Source organism: Harpia harpyja, chromosome 20 (assembly GCF_026419915.1).
Source record: "Harpia harpyja isolate bHarHar1 chromosome 20, bHarHar1 primary haplotype, whole genome shotgun sequence".
Taxonomy (NCBI): Eukaryota; Metazoa; Chordata; class Aves; order Accipitriformes; family Accipitridae; genus Harpia; species Harpia harpyja.
In genome coordinates this window covers 17379873-17399465 of record NC_068959.1, presented here as the reverse complement: position 1 = coordinate 17399465, position 19593 = coordinate 17379873, and the positions used below count along the sequence as shown (strand labels likewise).

Below are 19593 nucleotides of genomic sequence, written 5' to 3'. Positions count from 1 at the left end.
GACTGGGATCGGTTCACAGCACTGCTATCCGGAGGAATCCTCCTGCCAACGCTCTGCATTTGGCTGTGCATTACTTCCTTTCCCTCAAGATGAATACTTTAAGGGACCTGAAGTGATTACACTCGGAAGGGAACCGAAACGGTTTCTCAGTATCCAGTTTGTAACGAGACTCAAGTGAAGGTCCTGTAAAGACTGTGAATACAGTCTATGAAACGTCTGACGAGATGGGCCCTCACCGGACTGCTGCTTGCAGTACGAGAAACAGTTCCTGGGTCCTGAAGAATCTCTCTCTGTTACATAAAACCGGTCTTTTGATTCCTTTTACTGCTTACTTTTTAGCAAGTTTAATTATTAAATTCCTGAAAATCCTTGCTTACATTTCAAATGTTTACACTTCAAACATAATTCCTCCCTTTTTTTCCAACAAGAATGTATTGCAAACTACATAACATCCAATGGTGCTGGAAGTTGGAAGTTGGCTAAAAACTCATGACGGTCTTTTTTAATAGCTTGGAAAAATCTCAGGAGCCAGGCCTTGGTTTGCTAGCGCCCCCGAGAAAAGCAGCTGGCTCAAATCTAGCAGCCCCTTGGCTTCTTCCGTCAGTTCCTTTCCCCTCTCCCTGGCTTTGCTCAGACGTATTACCTTGATTTAACCATAAAGCATGAAAACCTTTGCAAAAAGGAAGGAGTTGGGTAACGTCAAGTCAGCTGCCGGCTGCGTGACACGGCGAGATCTGCAGCAGTAAAGCAATTCCGAGCAGCCAGCCAAAACAAACCTGCCCGATCAGCTTACAAAAGCTCCTGCGGGTCCCTGTCCCGAGCGAGCGAGCGGGTGCAAGGCTGGGCAGCGGACGGGGCGGTGAGCATCCCTCCCTGGCGGCGGCGGCGGCGGCGGGAGGGGAGGAGGAGGAGGAGGAGGAGGCGGAGGAGGAGGAGGAGGCGGGAGGAAGGCGCGGGCCCGGCCGCGCCGCCCCCGGGCGCCGCCGTCCGCTCCGCGGTGCTCCGGCGCCCTCTGCCGCCCGCCCGCCGCCGCTCCGGCCGCCCCGGCCCCCGCCGCGGGGCTCGGCGGAGCCCCGCCGGGTTTACGCCCCGGTGTCCCGCTCCGAGTCCCGCGGCTGGCGTTCGGCACAGCGCCGGCGGTGTCAGCCCGGCGGGTCTAAAGCCCGCAGCCCTGCGCCCTCTGGCACCGGGCGCGGTGAGGCCGCAGCGCGGGATTGCTGACGAAAGGCGGTAATCCCCGACTCCGAGGCGGGTATTGACGTACCGCAGGCTGTTTCAGGAGGAAGAGCTCGGTAAGACCACCTGATCCCCAATAAGAATTCAATTAAGATTTTAATGAAACCCTTGCAGAGAGCTGGGTCAGGGAGAGGCCCCTTGAAAAAAAGCCGAGCGCAGCAAGTTTGTGCCGCGAGCCGCGTTGCGATGCGCTGCTCGGCGTCTGTGGCTTTCTTCCCTTCATCTCCAGCCAAGCCACTGTCTCCAGCTGCCTCAGACGATTGCTGAGTCTCCTAAAGGCCCAGCTACACAAGAGGCTCTGAGGAGAGTTCATACAGCTTTTCTCTCACCGCTGGTTTCTCCCCCGATGTTGTCTCTGTCTCTCTCAAAATCCAAGGGCATCTTAATGTCTTTCTGTCAGCAACAGCAATAAGTGCTTTAACACAAGTATCTCCCGGCTGGGGATTTTCTGCCGTCCTGGCCGTCCACATTCAGCTTTTCTATCATATGTCTGCGTCTTCTCAAAAAGCAAGTGCTTTGCCTGTTTTGACTTTATCTGCTTTACAAAACTGCCCTGGCGGGTGATGGCTGCAAGTTACTTTGTTTCTCAAAGTCCAGGCACAGATTATTTTAATTCGGAGTTAAAAAGTGAAATAGTCAGAACTGAGTAATATTCATCCACAGGTACCTACGGACAGGGACCTCTCACTCTCTTTCCAGCAAAACTACCAGCCCTGGGTACGCTGAAAGGCGTGAGCACCACATGGGGCGGCTGCTTCCATTGCCAGGACACACAGACTTTTGTTTGCCTGATAGCTAAGGCATAATCTGGAAAAAGCACATGCTGTGGAGGAGTGGGTGATTAATGCCTGTGAAATCCTGGCCCAGGGAAGAGCCAGCCCTGCCAGACATGATAATGTTGTCCTCCGACAAATGGTCATAGCTTGGCCTTCTTCAGATAATGATGTGGTTTTATGCATTAGCTTCAGATACTGATCCCACCGGGGAAGGGTTCCCTGTCGTACAGCCATCCATCCCACCTCCTCAATGCTCAGCTCTCAGAGCTGATGGGTTTTGGCTATACTTCTTCCTTTCATTGGCACTTCTGCATAGACTAACAATTACAAATACGCATTTCCATTTATCTCGCACCTTTCAGCTTGAAGTCAAAGTAGTTTACCCATATGAATTAAGCATTGCAACACAACAGTTAGATATGCAGGGAGTACATAGGGATCACCCGGTCAGCACGTTGCTGTAACACAGCTGTTTCTTGTAATGTGGCAGATACTTAACAGAATTCAAGAATATCTAAACAGAAACTTTGGACCAGCTGTTTTCAAACTTATTTGAGTTGTCAATCCATAAAGTAGCCTGCTAGAGGTGTGGGCCCCAACACAGTGGACTCGGGAACGGTGATGATAGGCTTGGTTTTCCGACTTGCAGGCGCTACATCACAATTTGGCAATGAGTCTAGCATAAGTCCTCAGCCTCTTATCCCAGCCCACGCAACTCACTGCCCTTGCAGTGGCCCTGATATGACTGTATTTTGAGCCAGACTGTCTACTGGATCAACTGGATCTGGATTTTTGCACAATGTTAAACCTTTTTTTTTTCTTTTTTTTCCTTAAAAACACTTCAGTCAGTACCATCAGCCCCAGGTTCTTGAGACCTGGCTCCCAGGGGCTCTCTTGCCATCCTGAGGACAGGCAGGAACCGCAGCCCAGCTGCTTTCCTGCACGTCAAGGATGAGCAGTTCAGCCAGTAGAGCTTTCCCGGGAGCTGTTCTGTGGCAGAATTAACTTACCTCATGTTTATGTAAAGCTACACCATAAAGGTGCTCATATACTGCTGTCATCTTATAACCTCTGTAATCTTACATAAACTTTTAAAGGCATATGTGTTTGTGATTCATCCCAGAAACCTGTGGGGACAGCAGCACTGTAGAGGCACGTTAGCTCAGTTCTGAAACAGCTGTGCGCTCTTCTTAAACAAGCACATCCTCAGAAACGCCTGCAGTGCTGAATTTCTGCCTGACATTGCTCAGGCATAATTGGTTATGTCAGGTCTACTGTAAAACATCATAAAAATGGAACTTCTTCTAGGAACAACTGAATTTTGGTAATTTTGAAGCCATGTACTTTGTTTCTGAAGTTGAGGTCCTATTTCCATGCTACACCGCCCTTACACATCAGTTTTGCAGGACTGGGCACTAAAGATGGGCAGCACGTCATCTAAGTTGAGAGGTGGACACATCTAAAAGGTGATTCATCCTCAGAGATGAGTCACTCTGTAAGTGTGCCGGTTTCTCTCCACTGATAGTAAAGAAAATCTGGGTAAATAGACATCTACATTGCAGCTTTACAGAACCCCTGAAAGAAATCTGACCTATGACTTTGTAACTTACTGAGAGAGGATGCTGAGCTTACGGGCCATGTGAATGAGCAGCAACCCATTCTTAAAACTAACCTTTTACATTTTAATACGGTATTTACCACTTGTGCAGCAATCCCAAATCCAGATTTGGCTAAGCAGTATCTCAGGATGCCTAAATCCCACAGTTGGTGTTTTCTGTCTTTATCCTTATGTAAGAGAAGCACCACCCAGCTAGCAAGCCTGCCGGGAGGAATTTGGAAAAGGGTGCTCACAGGCCAAGCTTAAGATGTGTTGGCAACACTGTGCATGTGGGCAGTTTACGTAGCCCACAGTCTAATTTTGGCTGTAACTGCTACTGCTATTAGATTCTCATTATGCACTGGTGTTTGCATGCATATGGAACAGAGGCTGTACCATTTAATTACATCTACAGCAGGGGAAATGTCCCATCACATCTATAACTACCAGCCTAATTTGAAACCCTCTTTGCTCAAGAGCAGGTAATCCCACCCTTGCCCCTCCCTGCTTTTGGGAGTGCATGAAGTTATCAAGTTGTTCTAGAGAATTTCAACAGGCAGCATAAAGGCTTGAGAGCTGAAGCTGCCCTGAAAATAAAAAATGATAGTGTGATGCAGATTGAATTGTACCACTGCATCTTTTAATTTCTGGGAGACTGAACTGAACATGAAGGTGAAGATGGTATGTGGTGCAGACTAGCAAAGAGCTGTTATCTGACTCACTGCAGGCTTCATGCATTTGAAAAATCAGTGTTAAAAATACCTGAGCAATAAATACACGGTGCCTTTAATACCTTGTCTGCTCAGATGGCTACCTGCTCCCTGTCATCCCCCCCAAATTCCTGCTGTCTTGTTCTCAGACCTCAATCTACACCTAAACGTTTCTCAAAGAGGAGTAGCACTTTGTCAGTTTTCCTTGCATTCAGGTATGACTGTATTGTATTGTATTGTGCTGTGTTGTATTGTATTGTGTTGTGTTGTATTGTATTGAACGAAGTACCCCAGTCATTTACAAGCCAAAACCTCCTGAGTTCCTTCTGGGGCTTTAAGAAACCCAGCCTATCCTTATGCCTTAGCACGTAGTTACAAGAGACTTCTGCTGTGAGGAAGTGCTGGTTTCAGAGGCCCCTGCTGTCTCTTGCCCCAAACTGCAGTCCCTCCCTGCCCCTGTGAAATAATTTGCATTTAAACTAACCATACAAGAAGAAATCATTTCAGTGATCCAGCTTGTAAATGGGCACCAAGCAGTGTGACAGAGGGGAGCAAGCTGCAGCTGAGAGCACAGAATAGGGGATTTTAGGTAATTTTGCCACCAAAGCCAATATATCATGTAGCTACCCCCTTGCTTTTCTGCCTGGGGAAACACAACCACAGTAGCTACTATTCTGATTACCTGTCCTCTCAAGTGTTATATATCTGTAGGTACTACCTACACAGGCATCAGCAATGTTTAAATTTGTACCTTGGAGGCTCATGCTAGAAGAAATGTCAAGAATACGGTGACCGTAAAGGAGCACAGAATGGGAGCCGTGCCTTGCAAGGTGTATTACCGGGACACAGGATGTCACAGAAGCAGACGCAGTTCATTGTTAACGTCATCTTCTAATTCTCTTTTTTTCTTTTACTTTTAGTGTGGAAACAGTAAATGATGGGCAGTTTCATAGTGTGGAACTTGTGATGCTGAATCAAACTCTGAACCTGGTGGTGGACAAGGGGACGCCCAAGAGTCTAGGAAAACTCCAGAAACAGTCTCCTGTCAGCCTCAACACACCCCTCTACATTGGAGGTATAGTGAGTTGCTCTGGACTTTGAGATTTTAGCATGTCTTCTCAGAAGCAAATCATCTTCCATCCTCTGGAGAGGACTCTCCAGGGGCAGGGTGCAGAAACTAGCAGTTTGCCTTTCCTCTCTGCCAGAGGTTGCTTCCCTGAACAGAGAGCCTGGAAACCACACCTCTGCTGTTCTGCTTTGTACTCCATAGTCCACTAGCACCCCACCGCACGGCCAGCACAAGCTCACACGCCAGACCAGGGAAGTTAACCCCAGCACAGCGCAGGCAGTTTCTATGTTATACAGCCACGGCAAGAACAATCAGTTTGTCATTTCTAAGCTTTCAGAACTGGCTGGCACCAAGACATCGTGGTTGAAGAATACAATGGAAGTGTCACAAACAGTCATGGCAAAAAAGCAAATCAATAGTCAGTAGGTTTAAATATACCGTAAATGAGAGGTCTTTCCACTGGAAATTTTAGAGAGGTGTACAATTTTTGGGGGGGGAAAAAGATTAAAACCTCCAAACCATGTTAACATACAAGCTGACAATGAACTTCTTGGCTAACAGCTTTCTCACTAGAAACTGAAGCCAGAGCTTCAGTATTAGAAAGATATTAGAATTGACCAAACTTCAGTTAAGAAGTTTTTTCACATTCGGTACTGATTTTTGGGGGAAGGAGGGGCCAAGTGGGGTGGGGAACAGATGCCCAGAATAATGAGTATCCCGCTGATTAGGTGTCTGGATATGAGAGACAGCATAAAGGCTGTGCTCTGCCCAATTGATTTGTTTTTGCCAGAACCCCCCGCTAGGTCTGTTCTGGACTGAATGTTGAAATATCTCCCTTTGGGTAACACGGAGTTCTTGAATTTTTTAGTCAGCCTGTTCTAAATACAAAAGTCAGCAGAACAATAATAGACTGAGAAAGTCTTTGGGCTTTTTCTAATGAGATCATTGAAGCCAATAGTAGAAACTCTCACCAACCTCACTTGGTGTTGGTCAAGCCTTTTGTAAATAATTTCCTTTAATAACACTTTCCTAAAAGAACCCTGAATGTTGCACTTGTAAATCAGAAAACTGGCTAATCTTGCTTTGTACAGAGCTGAACTTTTATAATTGGCTCCTATTAAGAATGTCACAGGCTATTGAAGAGCATTATGAATCAAAGCTAATCTGCTGTTGAGGCCATCACAATTTCTCCCTCCAGCGCAGCATAAAAGATACCAACTCCACAGCAATTTATACCCAGGGAACTTGGGAAGTAATCACGTGGAAAAGTTTTGTTAATGGATCAGCATTGTGGATCAATACTAATTCTCAAAAGGTACCTACAAAAATGCATTCACAGGACAAACCTGAGACCTGAAATAAAGGACTATTGGATACCAGAAGTCATGGGCTCAGTGGAGACTTTTTTTATTGCCCATTAAACCATCACTGTTCTGCATGTGCCACCTCTCTGTGTGTAGCATTCCCATGGATGCCAGCTGCCCTTCCACTGCAGCCTGTTTAATTAAAGTAATTGATTAAATTATCCCAGAGCAATTGTTCCTAACCTACGCTAAGCTTTAAGACAGACACGATTTTGTCCATCTCTCCAACTACATCACCTGGTATAGCAACTTTCCTCCTAACACAGGTTTAAACAAAGATGCTGGTTTTGGTTTAAGACCATCTTTAACAGTGGAGTTACTTACGGATAGCAAATTCAGAGGCCTTACACTGTTGAAAATGGAAGCACTTGCCTATGCTAATGCATCTATACAGCCCAAGAGGATGTCAGTGGGGAGGGCGTAACACAACATCCAAAAGAACCTGCTGGCCATCTGAGCATATGAACTCTTCCAAGTGCTTTAGCAAAATGGAGGGTACTCACCACAAAGACTTGGCCTGGCCCCCCGAAGTGCTGTTCCCTGTCTCTAGTGTTCACCTGGCACTAGTTTCGATGGGGTGCACTCTTACCACTCCTCGTCTTAATGCTGTGATCTTGTAATGCCTAACTATCTTGCTGTATCCCAGAGGTGGTGGCTACCTGCTGTCAAGTAAATACATTCTCAAACCTTTTGGAAGGATAATTGCTATTAAACTATAGACAGAAGGAGCATTATCTAAGGACAAGAACACATGGCCATTGGCCAAAAAAAAAGGGCTTTTTCTTTTTCTTGTCCTATACTTCCTACATAAGCTTGGGCAAGTGATTTTATTTTTGTTTCTTTCCATTTCCAGAATGAGGACAACGAGACTGTGCTACCTTATGAAGGTCCTATGCAAATTAGTTCTTTAAAGATTATAAGGGGCTGTGACAAAAGAAACATTAGCAATTATAATTTATGTACTATCATTGTAACTGTGAGTAAACCTTCCCTTTTTGTTTTTATCTGAAGGGATCCCGACCTCTACTGGATTATCTTCACTGCGCCAGGGTGCAGATAAGACACCAAATGGTTTTCACGGATGTATTCACGATGTCCGCATCAATAACGAGCTGCAGGATTTCAAGGATTTACCACAGCAGTCACTAGGAGTCCTTCCTGGCTGCAAATCCTGTAACATCTGCAAGCACGGTATTTGCCGGTCCCTAGAGAAAACAAGTGTGATTTGTGAGTGTCACCCAGGCTGGACAGGCCCCCTGTGTGACCAGGAAATTGGAGACCCATGTCTTAACCACAAGTAAGCTTGAATGAATGCTGATGGGGGGAGCGGAAGCTTTACAGCTAATGCATATTTCACATTTCATCTTGTAAAACCACATCTGACTATTTTTGGAGGTGCTGGGTTCCCACATGAAATTATTGACAGTTGTGAGTCAGCATCCATGGCAACTCTCAATTTCCACATCTTATTCTGATGTTGCTCACTCTCCAGATAAGCTCTTTGTCCTAGAGGAGCTAAGGTGTTAATACTGCAGGTCATACTTTCAGATGTGACTCTAGGCATTAAAATATGAAAACTCCTGTTAATGGGTATGGCTTACCTCTGAGGTGGTGAGTGCCTGCACTTATTCAGAGCAGAGCTACCTGTGAGCAGGAGGTACACATTTTAGGGATATGCTCGTAGCAGCATTGGACCCAGTATTCAAACTAACTCCCTGAAGACCATTATGCACTCCAATGTGAACAGTTTTAAATTTCCCAAATAGCTGACAAATATTACAGTATGAAACACTTTAAAGTGCAAGTTTAAGGGATAGCATGGAGTTGCATGCGAAGGGAGCATGAGTGTAAGGCATTCACAGTTCAAAGGCTCAATAACCACATCTCCATCAGAAACACTGGATGAATAGCTTGCTTATGGCAAGTACACAAGGAAACAGTCCAACGCAGACCAGCAGTCTGCTTAGTTCAGTGCTGTTTTGTAAGCAGATGGAAGTACTTTTGGTTTAGAAGCTACTTTGGTTGCACTACCTGTGGAAGGGGCTTTTCACAAGCACATACTTTTGACAGGTAAATTGACACAGTGAATAATCACTCTCTTAAGGGCAGAAATTTAACTTGGCACAGGTACCATTTTAGACTTGCTTCTGGGTCTAATTCTGCAAAGTACTGAACCCTGGAAGGTGGTGAGAAGCACCTGAGAGTTTACAGACCAAAGGTATGAAGACCTAAGTGAAGAAACACTCAGAGACCCAAATGTATCCTTGAATTTCCAACATGAAGCATGAAGCTGTTGTAGTTGGACAGAGAAAAATAAGGCAGTTGCAGATGTTTACGTGATGAGGGATTGTTTCTCTCATAATCCAAGGAGAGTGATGCAATCATGAACGTAGCCCCCATGCTAAGGAAAGTAGCTGCGCGTATTTTTAATGCTCGCATACTGTCCCACCTTTCATTAAATTACTTTAGCCTTTTGGAGTTGGCTCCTTAAACCCAAGCCCTTTGTGTCCAAGGGACTACAGTGCCGTGCGGGTAGGTGCCTGCTCCAACACTCACAGATTAATCTCAGTGAGGAAATGCAACTGTAAAGAACAGGTAGTTGATGATAACAAGAGTTACTATCCAAGCACACCTTTGGTTAGTGGGGCAGAAAATACTGCTTTGTATAGACTGTGACTCCCTTTATTACAGTATTTTGCATGTCTTGACGTGACTGAAACTGCTTTTATTATTTGTGCTTTTTAGTTCAAAGCTTAAAAATGAAGTGTACGAGGATTCAACATAAGCAGGGAACAATTTTAATGTACCAGAAAGAAAATAAATAAAAATAAGACATGGGTTTATGTCAGGTAGGACCTGATATAGCAAAGGTTTATAAGCCCTGAGCAGTTTTTCCTTGGCTGGACAGTGTTGCTTTCTTCCCTATCCTCAGTCCATTTCAAGTCTGTCCCTATCGCAGAAGCGGGGATGCTGTCAACCTGCTAAGGATCAACACCCCTCCCTGTGGTATTCCTCAGAAATACCAAAGCTTACTGCACACCACAGCAGCCAGGGAACCCTTGAACTACAACTGGCCATCAATAAGTCTACGCGTAGCTTTTCCACAAGCACCTTCATTTATCACACTGTTTTTCATCACCTGATACTATTTGTAGAGTAATTCTGCTAAGGAAGCCTGGGCATGCAGCTGGATTGTTGGCACTTAGTTCCATGTGCTGATGCTGTAAATGTGAGCTGTCTTGTGTCGATGCCAAACGCTGGTCCATGCTCACGGAGGAGCCTAATGTTTTTCAAAGAGATCGCTTAGGATCACAAATTCTAAATGTATTCTCTGAACGTTATCCAGTATTCACTGAAAGCTCACAGTTTCTTCAGAGTGTTTGACACTGAACTTCTGTTTTTGGATTAGTATCCTGGAATTAAATGGGCAGAAATGTCAAAACCAAACAACCCTGAGAAAAGGAACTTTCATGTCTAACACAGACCAGCTCTAAATGTTTCTCTTTCTCCAGGTGTCTGCATGGTAAGTGCACGGTAGCCAGTGTTGCTTACACCTGTAAGTGCATGGAGGGCTACACAGGCATGTACTGTGACAAGAAGAACAATTCCTCAAATCCCTGCAGGATTTTGAAATGCAACCACGGGCAGTGTAAAATTTCCGAGCACGGGGAACCCTACTGCGAATGCGATCCTAACTATAGTGGAGAACATTGTGACAGAGGTACGCTTGGCCGCAGGGCCCGGGATGCTGATCTGCTGCATTTCTGGTTTACACCTTTGTTTTTACCTCTCTTCCATGTGACTTGTATTTGGGGGTAAATGGCAAAGAGTAGAAGATAAAGCTAAGTCAGTGTTTGCAGAGCAATACAGGGAGGAGAAAAGAACCACACAACAGCTAGCTAGCTACTATCCAAACATATGGAAAGGGGGACATCTGTAGTGAAGAGTTTTATTCTGTCTCCTGAATCCTCAAGGTTTGCTGCTCCCAGGATTCTGGTGGGATGTTTGAAGGAGAGGTTGTTGTGAGGTTTACCCTCAGCAAGCAGTGATCAGTTAATTGCAGTGCTGGGAAAGGAGGTCTCACCCTGCATACCAAGGGCTTTGGTAGATGACACGAGCAGGAACTGGAAGGCAGGAGGTACTGCTCATCTGAAGTGGCAGTGAAAGTCCTCAGCTTGCTCCCTCTGATGCAGCTGGGCGGGTTTCCTGGGGAATCCCACAGATCATGCTGGACTTTCCTACTCGGGCAGTGGCACAACTCTTCTGCCCTGACCTGAAAACACTCACTGGAAACTCAGTGAGTTCTAACTTCATCCCTTCTGCCTCTTTTTGTTCCTGTACAGAAGAAAGGAGCTGGCTTGTATTATTTTTATTTAGGTTGTGCCTTTCCTGTGAATGAACCACAGACTTTCCAAATTATACACATATACAGCCTCACCAAAATGTATCTGGCTGCTGCAAAGTGACTGCAGAACAGCACAGACATTTTCAGGTATCCCAGATTGCTAATGTCAAGCAGAGCAGGCTGACCTTTGATCCTGAGAAGCAGAGGTAGTAAAACTAATTCATATTTTGCAAGAGTGTTGCAGGATTCAACACTCAGCATTCATTAAAGCACTTCCAGAACTGCTGATCAAAGCCAGCAGGCCTCCTTGGCCTCTGCCTTGTGCCGGATATTACACATTTGTGTAACACAAGCTCTGTTTTGATGGCAGGTACAAAGCAGTGAAAGATTAAGGTCCTTCTCATGCCATCTGTTTGGCTTGAATGTCTTTACAAGTAGAGGGCTGTTTGCTGATGTTTGTATCTGGCAAAATAGTTACCGCATTTATTTTTTTTCCTTTACATCTCTGTTGTCTTACCAGAGAATCTCTGCCAAGGAGAGATAATTCGAGAAGTAGTCCGTAAGCAGCAGGGCTACACATCATGTGCCACTGCCTCCAAAGTACCCCGCCTGGAATGCCGTGGCAGCTGCGGCAACGGGCAGTGCTGCGTTCCTCTCCGGAGCAAAAGGCGGAAATACTTCTTCCAGTGCGTGGATGGCTCCACCTTCACGGAAGAACTGGAGAGACATGTGGAATGTGGCTGCTCAAAATGCTTATAAGCCATTCTCCAGTCTCTTGCCACTTTAATCGACTCAGAAGCGCTATCAAAACGGGACCTATTTACTTTCAGAGTGAAGAAGAAGAAAAGAATTATTAAGTATATTGTAAAATAAACAAAAAATAGAACTTATTTTTATTATGGAAAGTGACTATTTTCATCTTTTATTATATAAAGTATCGCACCACTTTGGGTATATGTATCATATAGTGAGTTATTTTTACCATGAAACTTTTTTAACAGTTGTAAGAAAAAAAAATTCAAAAGTTAAAAGTTAAAAAAAAAATATAAAGAAAACATAGCCTAACAGGAGAAATCCGGGGGTGACTTTATAGGTATGCACAATGAACAAATATAAAGGTGTTCCAAGGACCTGCCACAGAACTGATACGGGCTGAAGAAATCTCCGAGGCTCTGGGTGGGTCTCCTAAGAGAGAGGATCCCCATGACTGACAGCCATCTCGCCTGCTCAGGCACCCTGAGAAAGCCTCCCCCTCGGTCCCTTGCTCTGCCTAACACTGCCGACGCTGTTTTGTTCCTGTACAGTGGCTCCGCTTGCTATTCTTGAACTGGTTCCCTATAGCACGTAGGCACTGCCATAGCTTGAGGCTAACTACATTATTTGACTATTGTAATACTATAATACATTTTTTGCTGTGTATGTTGTATTTATCTGTGTTCACATTATATTCTTCAGCAAATGTATCTATAGAGCACAGGCAGCTCTATCCAAAAGAAGGGGACGAAGGGAAAGGAAGTGGGGAAATATATGTTGCTTTGGGAAATTTGGGGGCGAAATGTGAAATAAGTGCTAAGTAATGCTTAATAAATGACATAGTACTTTTGTGTAAACTCCTCAGCTATGTTATTTCCCAAGTTTGTGCCTTCTTGCTCCCAGCCTTGAGCCCTTTTCTGTGTATGAAATATAAGGAATGCACTGCTACATAGTTTCTCACGCCTTGACACTTTAACTTGCAAAGGTTGTAAAGAGCATGAAAGTATTGCAGGTGCCAGAGCGTACCTGCAACGTAATGGCTTTTACTCCCACTGTCACTTGAGCCATGGGTGTAAGCTGGGCGGTAGCTGCCTGTTCATCCACACTCTGGTACTGAGAAGTTGGCTACTTTTCCACAGCTTTTTAAACGAGCAGAAGTTGCACTATATCCATGTGAAGGTATTCAGCTGACATTTGTCCACCTTAGCAGCACTCTCTTCTCTGCACGAGGAGAGACGTCACAGCTCCATCCTGTCCTGTTCTCGCATTTGGTGCAGATTGACCAATTCAGCCAAAGCTTTTCCATCTGCACTGCTTCATATCCTGCACTTGTGCCTCCCAAAGGACTCCCATTAACTTTAGCTGTGTTCAGGGACAACACTGAATAGGAAACGGAAATCAATGCAGGGATAAATTCTTACTGTGAATGTGAGGCAACAATTGACTCTGGGAGTGAGTTTGATTTTTGGAGGGTTTTTGGCAGGGCTACCTTTCAAGGTCAGTAAGTACATGCAAAGATTACCATGGATACCTTGAAGTTTTTCTTAGGTTCAAACATCCCCATCAACAACTGTTCCATTATCAGTGTAATTTCTTTCTTTCCCTAATATAGCAAGTATTATGGTCCTTTCTTCAATTTCTCTTTCTCTAAGAGAGGTTAAGTCAGTGATGATTCCTAGCAGCCATAAACTCCTTTTGGGAACGCTCACTGGTCTCACCAGAAAGATCTCAGATCAGGGGCTTCAGCAAAGGATGAGTAGGAAAGCTGCATCAAGAAAAGGGGGCTTTTGTTTGACTGGGGCTTTGGAAAGATGCACAGAATGCAACCCTGCCGTGACAAGTATAAGTGTTTATTTCCCATTAAAGTGTCCATCTAGTTATCATGCAACCAGAAAGCTCTAACATGCTTAGCTGTTTTCTGCCATGTCACATCTCTCCTTAACTGCAGCAGTTCATTCATATTTGTTTATTACTACCAGAGCAACTTGAGCAGAAGGGACATAACCAATACAATAGCCATCTCACAAAATAAGTATCAGTATGTGGAGCCTGCAATCAGTGAAACATGAAACAATCATTAGTTAATGTGCTAAACTCTCATTGAAACCATGCAGCTCAAGAGCCAGGGAAAAACTAACCCTGGTTGCAAGTACTGTGGGCTGCTTTGTATTTTGAATATAACATCAGAAGGTCATAGCAGCTGGAGTTTGTGGTGTACAACAAAAACCACCCAAACCCACAACCTACACATTTTAAAAATTTGTGCAAGTAACTGCAGGCACTTGGGCAAATATGTGCCTGGCACACCACTACCATTAATGTTTCATTCCAGCTTAAAACACTTTAATTTCTAAAGAAGCAGCTGCTATGGTGCCAGGCAGAAGAAATCCAGACTGAGCAGTGGCTTACAAGCCTTCTGTGTGCTCTACTGCACTATTTGTAGCCACTAAACTGCCAAGGCCTGCAGAAACACAGCCCCTCTTGAACATCACCCAAAATGGCGTTCACGTTGCCCCTTGAGCAGCAACATGTATGAGTAGGAAGGTGACATTTACTCGTGGCCTCGCACCTGCTGGAGGGTGCTTTAAAAGGAATGGACCTTGACTGGCAAGGCAAAAGCCATCAACATCTTGTTGACACATCACTCTGGGATTTATTTAAGCAAAGCCTTGCAGCAAAGTGACCAGCAACAACTCAGCAAGGCTGGCCCTGTTCCTGGCCCTTTTCTGTCATGGCACTTCAATGTTAAGCGTTGGGATAAAGAACTAAGAATATCTATTTTGTAACCAAATTATGCAAATTTTGTATGCTTTTAGGCAGCACTTGCCATTCGATAGTGATGCTTTATGTCAATGATTCTCTGACTTGCTATAGAATTATTTTATGTTAAGAAGAAAATAAAAAGCATTCAGATGTGCCAAAAATGTGAGGTTAACTGAAGTGTAATTAGCTCTGAAAGTTCCTCTGTAACCTGCCTAATGTTACAATAGATTTCAACAACTGCGGGTACAATGCAGTAGTTTTTACCTCTATAAAGTTTTAATATAAAGTGAAGAAAGATGCTTACCCTTAAAAAATGGCAATGCAGACTGGTGTGAACTGATGTATTTTATTAATAGATTCTCATTGTGATGTAAGTTTAAATAAATTGTTGGGTTATGGAAGATTGTAACACACCTTGTGATGCAGATTATTTCTATGTGTATTTGAGTTGTTGAGTCTGACCTTTTAGAGTTTGTGAGGTAGCTCACAGAAAATGATGGGGGAACTACAGACGTTCCTCTTGGACAAATCCAGTCAGAGAATGGCTGTAGTTAAATGTAGTATGAACAGTGGTTACATATTCTTATGGCATCACAACCTCGTCTTCTAGGAGTCTTACACGCACAGATGAATTAAGCCACATAATTTTTGAGCCTGGGCATTTTCTTCAGTGAAATATGTTATTTGCTGGGTTTTTTTTTTTTTAACTGTTTGAGAAAGGCTTGCAGCAAAATAGACTCATTAACTAACGATAGAGTAAATGAAGAAATATTGGGAATTGGGGTCAGAGAAGGTCTGACTGAGGAAATGGATGTCACACAGCCAACAGTGGATGACAGGGATCTCGTGATGTCCTGACACACATATATTCCAAATTTGCTGCCACACCTCTGTAGCTGATCATTATTGGCGACCCAGATGTAATAGACCTCTTGTGTTCATTGCATTCCAGCCTTAGCATACAACAAAGTGAAGCTCCCACCTAGTCCTCAGCCTTCCCTCACCCATGCCCCTGTCTAACGCTCACATATTGCTAATTATGCTTCAAACTACAGCCCTTACAGTTGCCTTTGCCATTCCATGCAAAACTGGTGACAGCACTCAGCCAATAAAAACACTCAGCCATAATAAGCATCATTAAGCCTGAACTATGAAGGTTAATTATGTAATTGTAGCAGATGGTAGCATTTTCACCTAAAGCAAACCCAGCTGAGCCCACTAAAAAAGCTAGCAGGAACTGTTCAAAAATTTCTAGGTACTGGCTGAAGTAACTGGTTTGCACAACAGTTATTTAGTATTGCTCGTGGATTTGCAGCGCATGGGTTCCTCAGTGAGCATTCAAGCAATCGCAGCCCAAGGATAAAATGCTCGTTTGTGCTTCTGCTTGCAGTGCTGTAGGAATTGCTTTTTAGCCACTAGTCTGAGGCAAACAATGCAGAGAAACTGTCTATTCCGTGTTCCTTTATCTTTGTTTTTTTACAGTCGGTGGGGAATAGTTAGATGGTGTTGCTGTTCGCAGGGTGTTTGGCTGCGGGTTTTGCGTTGTTGTCTGGGGGTCCTGTCACTTCTGGTCTCTGTGACCTCATTTACAAATCACCTCCCAGTTCCTACTTCAGCTTACACAAGACAGCCTCACAGTTCAGTGGGCTAGACAGGCAGAACTGGCTTGGTTTTGCCAAGCCCATGGTGCTCTTGAGTAATCCCTTCGGCTTAAGGCCCGGCGAGATATCAGACTGGATCACTAGGTGGCAAGTCCAGTATCGTTCTGTGCGTGAGCTGAGCCAGAATGTTTTCCAGGATGTGCCCTATAGCTTTTGAGGACAGCTGAGGCGCACGTCAAATGAGTTGCCCCAAACTGGCCCTTGGGCCCCACCGCTGAAGCAGGACGGGAGCCCAGAGGCGGTACTGCCAGCCACGGGTAGGAGCCTTCAGGCTCTACGGCGCACACCCGCATCCTTCAGCTCTGCTAGCCCAGACCCAGCGCTGATCCACCCTCGCGCTGCCACCGCACGTCTCTGCCCCACGCCGGGGCCAGACCCTGACGCCCTGGCACTGCCGCGGGCCCTGCTGGCGTGGCCACCGCCACCCGTGTCGGGGTCCCCAGGCGAGTCGCTTCCCCCGGCTGAGGCCGCTCTGTCCCCCTCCCACTCCCTGGCTTGCGGTCGTTCGTTTCCTCGCTTGTGGGTACGGTTATTCGAAACACAACGAGAGCGCGGACAAACGCCACGACCAGGGCAGCCCCCCCCGCCCCCCAACCCTCTCCGGCGCGGGGCGCGGCGCGGCGCGGGGTCCGCCAGCAGGTGGCGCCGCAGGGCGCGGCCCGTCCCGCTCCGCTCGGCGGGGCGTCTGGGAGCAGAATAGAATAGAATAGAATAGAATAGAATAGAATAGAATAGAATAGAATAGAATAGAATAGAATAGAATAGAATAGAATAGAATAGAATAGAATAGAATAGAATAGAATAGAATAGGCCAGACTATTTCAGTTGGAAGGGACCTACAACGATCATCCAGTCCAACTGCCTGAGCAATGCAGGGCTGACCAAGTTAAAGCATGTTATTAAGGGCATTGTCCAAATGCCTCTTAAACACGCACAGGCTTGGGGCATCGACCACCTCTGTAGGAAGCCTGTTCCAGTGTTTGACTGCCATCTTGGTAAAGAAATGCTTCCCAATGTCCAGTGTAAACCTCCCCTGGCGCAGCTTTGAACCGTTCCCACACGTCCTATCACTGGGTACCAGGGAGAAGAGATCACCGCCTCCCTCTCCACTTCCCCTCATCAGGAGGCTGCAGAGAGCAAGGTCGCCCCTCAGCCTCCTTCTCCCCAGACTAGACAAGCCCAAAGTCTTCAGCCGCTCCTCATAGGAGCATATGTGATACACGGATTTTCTGGGAAGTTTTAAATAATAATTCCTCAGGTTTTATTGATCCTGTGCCATCAACTTCCTAGCATTGTTCACATTGCTCCAGTGAGGAAAGGAGCCCCTGCTGTCCCCATGACCTGCAACTTGGCACGGGGTCACTGTGGTCAGGCGCCCGCAGTTTACCCCAGGAATCTGCAGGAACTGGCAGCAGGAGTATGACCCTGATGAGCCCCGGGACGGCGTGTGTGAGACCTGAGGGTGTCCAACACTTCTTCAGCACCATCCCTCCGCAGCAGGACGATGGCTCCCTGGGCTGGCAGATGGTGCCTGTGCACTGCAGCAGCCTCAGGACAGTGTCATAACAGCAGCGTCACGAGGCTGCTGTTGATAGTACCACCATTACTTTGGTGCTAGCACCTTATGGAATAACAACTGATTCTGCTGTTTCTACCCTAATTCTGCTGCTGTTTGCTCACACGTGCTGAAACATAAGCACTGCATGCCTGCAGAGTTTATTACCCAGCAGGGTTCTACTCCGAGCTGGTAGGTGCACACCCCTGCAGCCCGTGATACCTCTTGTCTATGCAAGAAAGCACAGCCGTTCCTCTGAGCACCCGCAGCCCTCAGAGAGCCCTGCAAGGCAGCAAGAAACCCCTCGGGCATGTAATGGAGTGCACACACGGTACAAGCAGTACTTATTAGTATGAGGAAGCTTAAACTTATACCATGACACATAGGGGCATCCCATAGTCTCACAAGCAGGAGGAACAGAAGCTGCTGCGAGACTTGCATAGCTTTGCATCTTGTTCCTACATGATCTCTTGACCTTCTCCTTTCCCAGGGCTTTTGTGCTTTCAAAGCGAAGTGATGCTCAAGATGATAGTCTGGAGATGACACTGCCTTCTCCTACTGTCTATGACTCTTGTCCCCGTGGCACTAGGATCACTCCTTCTCCATAAAAATAATCTTTTACAACTGTTGTGTCTTACCTGGGAATGAAGAGTACACATCCCACCTCAGAGAGGTGTGGAAGGGAGGAAAGAGGGTCAAATGAGTCCCACAGGAACAATGGCTTTTGTGCTCAGGGGATAGCTCAAAACTCACCAGGAATCTGTCCATTACATTTCCAGTGGTCCAGTCTTCCAGCGAACCTGGACCCTGTGCCACTCCAGGCTGCTGGCTGTGCACTGCTATCCCATGCTCCTGCACTGGCACCTTTATCCTGCCCCACAACCTTGTCTCCAGTGCTGAGACTCAGATCCTGCACTAGGGCAGGGGATGCATTTCTGCAAAGACAGAAAAAGCCAGAACTTAGGTACAGATTTCACCACCCTGGCAAAATGGCAAGAGGCTTTGGTCCAGCGCAGGGCTATTCCCTAGCATCATCCTTGAAAACAAAAAACATGGCAGAAGAAATAGCACAAGGCTGACAATAAACATGAAATTTTCACTTGAGGAAACTGAATTTTTGTGAGGTGACAAGCAACTGAAGCCACAGTCCTGCACTGAGAAGGGTTGTTAATGACAGGCAAATGACTCAGCCCTGCCTTAGACACTTTGCATGCAGAGGAAGGTTACAGGAACCAAATACCGCAAGGTAATTTACGTTGGGGCTTTACAGCACACGAGATGCTATCATGCTTTTACCTAGCATGTGATAAAAGCATGCACAACAGGCAGTTACTCTAGAGGAACTTAAAATTCCTTACTTACATGCCAGCATATTTTGCGTCTATTAAACTGCCCTAGTTTCTTCTGGGTAAAGCACTCATTGAATTGTTGGGGTGTAGGGGTTTTTTTTTATTATTTTTTTTCTTTTTTTACTATGTTGAGTTAAATACAAAAGTATGGTTTAAGGCACTAAGATCCAGATAGATCAACTTGGTCATACCAATAAATAAATGAGACTCTAATATAGCAATAAAATAATTTTTGTCTCACCCCAAAACATCTTTGTAAGTAATACTGGTTTTAAAAAAAAAGTCCTTGCCTTCAGGTATATTGTTCATGTAGAATCCTCTTATGTGGTTTCCTACCACACAGACACAGTATAGTACTTTAGGATAGTCATTAACAACTATCACTTGGAATTGGTTATATAAATACATATACACA

General features: G+C 45.5%; 1 protein-coding gene across 3 annotated transcripts in view; it reads left to right on the top strand.

Moving 5' to 3' along the window:
• Positions 1–15022, top strand: part of SLIT3 (slit guidance ligand 3) — a 537543-nt gene extending 522521 nt beyond the window's left edge. For all 3 annotated transcript variants that reach the window (XM_052816501.1, XM_052816502.1, XM_052816500.1), the window contains 4 exons: positions 5240–5394; positions 7764–8049; positions 10265–10473; positions 11618–15022. In XM_052816501.1, the coding sequence (XP_052672461.1) occupies positions 5240–5394; positions 7764–8049; positions 10265–10473; positions 11618–11856 (889 nt within the window). In that variant the 3' untranslated portion in view covers positions 11857–15022. The remainder of the gene's footprint in view (positions 1–5239; positions 5395–7763; positions 8050–10264; positions 10474–11617) is intronic.
• Positions 15023–19593: the final 4571 nt, after the last annotated feature.